This window comes from Alexandromys fortis, unplaced genomic scaffold (assembly GCF_014885135.2).
Source record: "Alexandromys fortis isolate MF-2015 unplaced genomic scaffold, M_Fortis_MF-2015_v1.1 scaffold_400, whole genome shotgun sequence".
In the NCBI taxonomy this organism is placed as follows: Eukaryota; Metazoa; Chordata; class Mammalia; order Rodentia; family Cricetidae; genus Alexandromys; species Alexandromys fortis.
The window spans coordinates 53,566-58,452 of NW_026068322.1; the positions used below are offsets into that span (position 1 = coordinate 53,566).

At 39.6% G+C, this 4,887-nt stretch overlaps 1 pseudogene and 1 gene segment (V, D, J or C); both read left to right on the top strand.

The window, feature by feature from the left end:
* Nucleotides 1-715: 715 nt before the first annotated feature.
* LOC126495152 (Ig heavy chain V region MC101-like) lies at nt 716-1,253 on the top strand. The segment is given in 2 exon segments: nt 716-786; nt 871-1,253. Coding segments are annotated over 2 exon segments (429 nt in total).
* Nucleotides 1,254-2,741: 1,488 nt separating this feature from the next.
* Nucleotides 2,742-4,887, top strand: part of LOC126495153 (Ig heavy chain V region 914-like) — a 10,674-nt pseudogene continuing 8,528 nt past the window's right edge.

Here is a 4,887-nt window from a genome sequence, read left to right on the forward strand (position 1 = left end):
TTACATAAAGGAACATGGGTTTTTCTGTATTACTGGCTAAAAAGTACATAGAGAAAGGTAGACTGACATATGTCAAGAGGTACTAAAACCAGTCCCTTGATACGATGTTCCAAAATGAGAAAGTGGATAGGTTGAGCCACATGAGGTAGGAACCAAATAAGTCTCTTGGGTATCCTCTCAGATGAACACTTGAAATCACATGTAATAATTTTAGTGAGCTTTATCTTCACAAGTTATCTTATAGACAAGTGATGACAATAAGAACGATTTCACTGACACCAAGTGAATAAACTTTAAGTTGTTTCTTAAAGTAGGATTACTAATAACTAAGAGGCCCAATTCCATACTAAATTCAGTGCTGCAATTTATAGAGATATACAAATGCATTTAGTTTATGGTACTCTGTTCTACCTGCACTGCATAAATGTGGACTCACTTAGTGTAAACATTCCTATGTTTAACTTGCCAGGTCTACACAGTGTGATTCATAGTAATTCCCATTTGTCAGGGTTTGGAAATACAAACAATAACAAGAAAATGTTCCTGAGTTCCCATATTCAAATCCTCTAAGAAACATAAGACAAATCACATTCACACGAGGGAAGTGTAAACCAAGTCCTATGCTTTCTTTTATCCCCTCGGGAGCGTGTGCCAATGCAAAGCAGCCCTCAGACTCATTATAAAATCCCAGGCCTAGCTGAGAGGCCCCATCTCCTTCTCACTGGAACTTCCAGCAAAGCATGGCTGTCCCGGTGCTGCTCCTCTGCCTGGTGCTATTTCCAAGTTGTAAGTGTTTCAGGGTTTCAAGAGAGGGACTCAGGCATGTCATCTATATGATGTATGACTGATTGTGATGTTGCTTGTCTTTAGGTGTCTCTTCCCAGGTACAGCTGAAGGAGACAGGACCTGGCCTGGTGCAGCCTTCACAGACCGTGTCTCTCACCTGCACCGTCTCTGGATTCTCACTAAACAGCTATCATATACACTGGGTTCGCCAGCCTCTAGGAAAGGGTCTGGAGTGGCTGGGAATAATGTGGGCTGGTGGAAGCGCAGAGTACAACTCAGCTCTCCAGTCTCGAATCACCATCAGTAAGGACAACTCCAAGAGTGAAGTCTTCTTAAAATTGAACAGTGTGCACACTGAAGATACAGCCATATATTACTGTGCCAGAGACACAGTGAAAAAACTCCAGTTTGAGCCTTCACAAAAAACCTGCCTTATAGAGACATCTGGGACCAGCAGATGGCATTAAAGCCAACAAGGACTCCTGAAAATCAAAAGTAAGATTCACTTCAGAGGCTAAGAAGTTCAGAATATGCTTCATGTCCTTGAGTTTTAATAATAGAACCTGTGGTTTCCTCTTCCACCCAAGTATATCCTGAGGCCCCTCTCCTTTGTCATATTATATTCAACCTTCTTTGTGTGCATACATTAGATCAGTTTTTTTTTCTACATACCCTCTAAGTTATTCAATTGCTTTTGAGATACCATTTTACAATTGTCAGAATGAATGCTTTAGGTCAAAGACACAAATGACAGCTTATGCTGCAGAGTAAGTGGGGTAAGCAGAACACTTATCCATTGCTGATGGGAATGCAAACTTGTACAATCACTTTGGAGATCAGTATGGTGTTTTCTGGAAAATTGGGAAACAATCTACCTCAGGATCCAGCAATACCACTCTTTTTCTTATACTCAAAAGATGCTGAATTGTAGTACAAAAACATCTGTTCATCTGTGTTCATAACAACATTACTTGTAATAGCCTTAACCCGGAAACCGTTTAGATGCCCCTCAAGTGAAGAATGAATATTGAAATGTGGCACATTTACACATTAGAGTACTACTCAGCCGTAAAACACCATGACATCTTAATATTTGCAGCAAGAGGATGGAACTGAGACCCAAAAAAGATGAATATGGTTTGTACCTTCTCATTGGAGGATACTTGCTATAAACAAAGGATATTGAGACTATAGTTTACAATCATAGAGAATCTAAGTAACAAAATGAACCCTATGAAAAACATATATTGATTTACATGGAAAGTTGAAATAGACAAGATCGCCTGACAAAAATTGGGTGGGGAAGAAGGGAGGGTTGAACGGGAAGAGGAGAGGAGAAGATGATGGGCTAGGAGAACTTGAGGGAACAGGATAGTCAAGATGGAGGAAGGACAGGGATATTGTGATTGAGGGAACCATTAAGGTGTGAGCAAGAAACCTAGCTCTAGAGAAATTTCCAAGAATCCACAGGGATGATTCCAGCTAAGTTCCTACATAATGGAGGGGATGGTGTCCAAACTGAACTTTCCTGTAGTCAGACTGATGAATATCATAAATATTGCCACAGAAACTTTATCCAACACCTGATTGGAACATAGGCAGAGACCCGCATTAGAGCACTGGACTCCCAAAGGTCAGTTTAAAAGTGTGAGGAATAAAAATATGAGCAAAGAGGTAATGACCATGATGGATACATCCACTGAAACTGTCTACCTGAGCTAATGGAAGCTCACCAACTCCAGCTGAACTGGGAAGGAACAAGTATAGTTTCAAACTAGTCCCTCTTAATGCGATTGACAGTGGCAGGTCTGTGTCAGACTGTGGGGCCATTGTTAGTGGCACAAGGATTTATCCCTACTGCTTGTACTGGCTCTTTGAGAACCTATTCTCTTTGGATGGATACCTTGCTCAGACTAGATAAAGGAGGGAGGACCTTGAACCTCCTCCAAAACAATATGCCTTACCCTCTTTCTGGAGTAGATGAGGTGTGGGTTGGGGGTAAGTGGAAGGAATGGGTAGAGGGGAGAAAGCGGGAATTGGATTTTATGTATAATGATAAAAATAGTTTTCTTTTTTAAAAAGAGAAAAAGAAAAGATAAAAATATATATGCTGGGATTACAGAGAACTAAACAAATTTCTTTGGTCTTGTGTGATTAGATGTTGAATAGCAGCGCTTTTTCCAAAGTCCAATTTTAAATGTATTTTTTGAATGTAGGATATACTCTGACTTGAACAAAGTGGAGGGCATCTCACGGGGCAGGTAATTCTGTATGGGGAGCAGCATCAGATTCTGAAAAAGCAAAAATTCCTGAAATTTTGGAACCCTAGACTCAGTGCAGAAATTGTGTAAGACTCTCTGATTTAATCACTATGTAGGATTTAAGTTAGAGCCAATAAATTAACCAGGCAGTGTCAGTGACACATGAAGCCAGATGACCTTCACACTGTCCATTATCCTCATGCAAATTATGAAACCCATTGACCCAACTGTGCTGCTTCTAATGAAATCTGTGTGAGGCTCCAGCACTGAGGCTCTGAGCCGAATGTATCTAGTGATACTCACTGAGCTTCAGTTATAAGCAAACAGACCCTAATCTGCTCGAGGGTGCAATATCTTTTTTTTTGCTTCTTTTCTATTTATCTGTTAGCATTTAGATTGTGTATTGCCATCATACTTTAATGGGTGTAATGAATTTTCTATTAACATAATATTTCCTTTTCTTCCCTCCTAGCTTCTGTGTGTCTAAGTGATATTGCTGTTCTGGGGAAATAGCATGAAGAGGGTTCTCTATTCATCTGTTCAACCATTACACGGAGATGTGAAAGAAGTAGGCACAAACCAGGGCAGTTTCTCCAAAGAGATTGTACCTTCTCTGTACTGCTCTGCCATTATCAGGTCCATCCACACGTGAGGACAATGTTTCTAAGAAAGAATGGAAACTTTCGTACCGTGCCCACAACAGCTTCACGGATTCCGCAAGAGTATTAAATGAATGAGTAACTGAAAACCATTATGTGGAAAGACTTGCACCTGAGACTTGCAATTTCTTCTCAATTTCCAACAGGTCTTACTCAATCAACTCTAAAATATTATAGTGGTGTCTTCTGAGAACCAAAGACAGAAGGTCTTATAATTTGTGTACTTTTGAAAAGTAAATGTGCCTACTTGGAGAACAGTGGACAGGAAGAACATTCCAGAACCTTAGGGGGCAGGATGCAAGACTGAAATACTAAAACAAATAAAAAGGGAAGTTTAGATGGAAGTGTCTGTCCTGCCTGCTCCTGAAGTCATTTATGCCCCCAAAATACACAGAGGCTTATATTAGCTTAAACTGTTTGGCCTATTAGCTCATGCTTATTATTAACTAGTTCTTTCATCTTAAATTGCCCCGTAATTCTTGTCTAAGTTTAGCCACATGGCTTGGTACCTTTTCTCAGTAAGGCATTCTCATCTTGCTTCCTCTGCATCTGTCTTGTGACTGCATCTCTAGCTTTCCTCTTCTCAGAATTTTCATACTCTGGTTGCCCCACATATCCAACAGTAATTCCCTTTTTCTTTTTCAAATCAAGAACCCTGAATCTAATCTTTTTTTTTATAAAGCTTCTTCCTGACCACTGTAACTTGTAACAAGCACTCTAAACAATGACAAACATTCATAATCTAATTTTTTGAAACAGGTATAGCTTTCTAGGCAACTTCCTGATAATTGGGGGCACTTAAAAACTTTTGGGGACCGAAGAAAAATATAGGATTATGGCCAAGTCTTGCCTGAAGTACTCTGTGAGGTTGTATCATCATAGTCAGCAGTCTTGAAGATATTTTGAATGTAAAACTCAGAGAAAATTACAACAGAGCTGCTCTAAATCATTGGATCATATGGGCTATCCACTCTTATTTTAAAATCTTCAGGAGATTTTGTTTTTCCATATAAAGTTGATTATTGTCTTCTCCAGATCTGTGAAGAATTTTGATGGGATTTTGATGGGGATTGCATTGAATCTATAGATTGCTTTTGGTAGAATTGCCATTTTTACTATGTTGATCCTCCCAATCCAAGAGCAAGGGAAATCCTTCCATTTTCTGGTGTCCTCTTCTATTT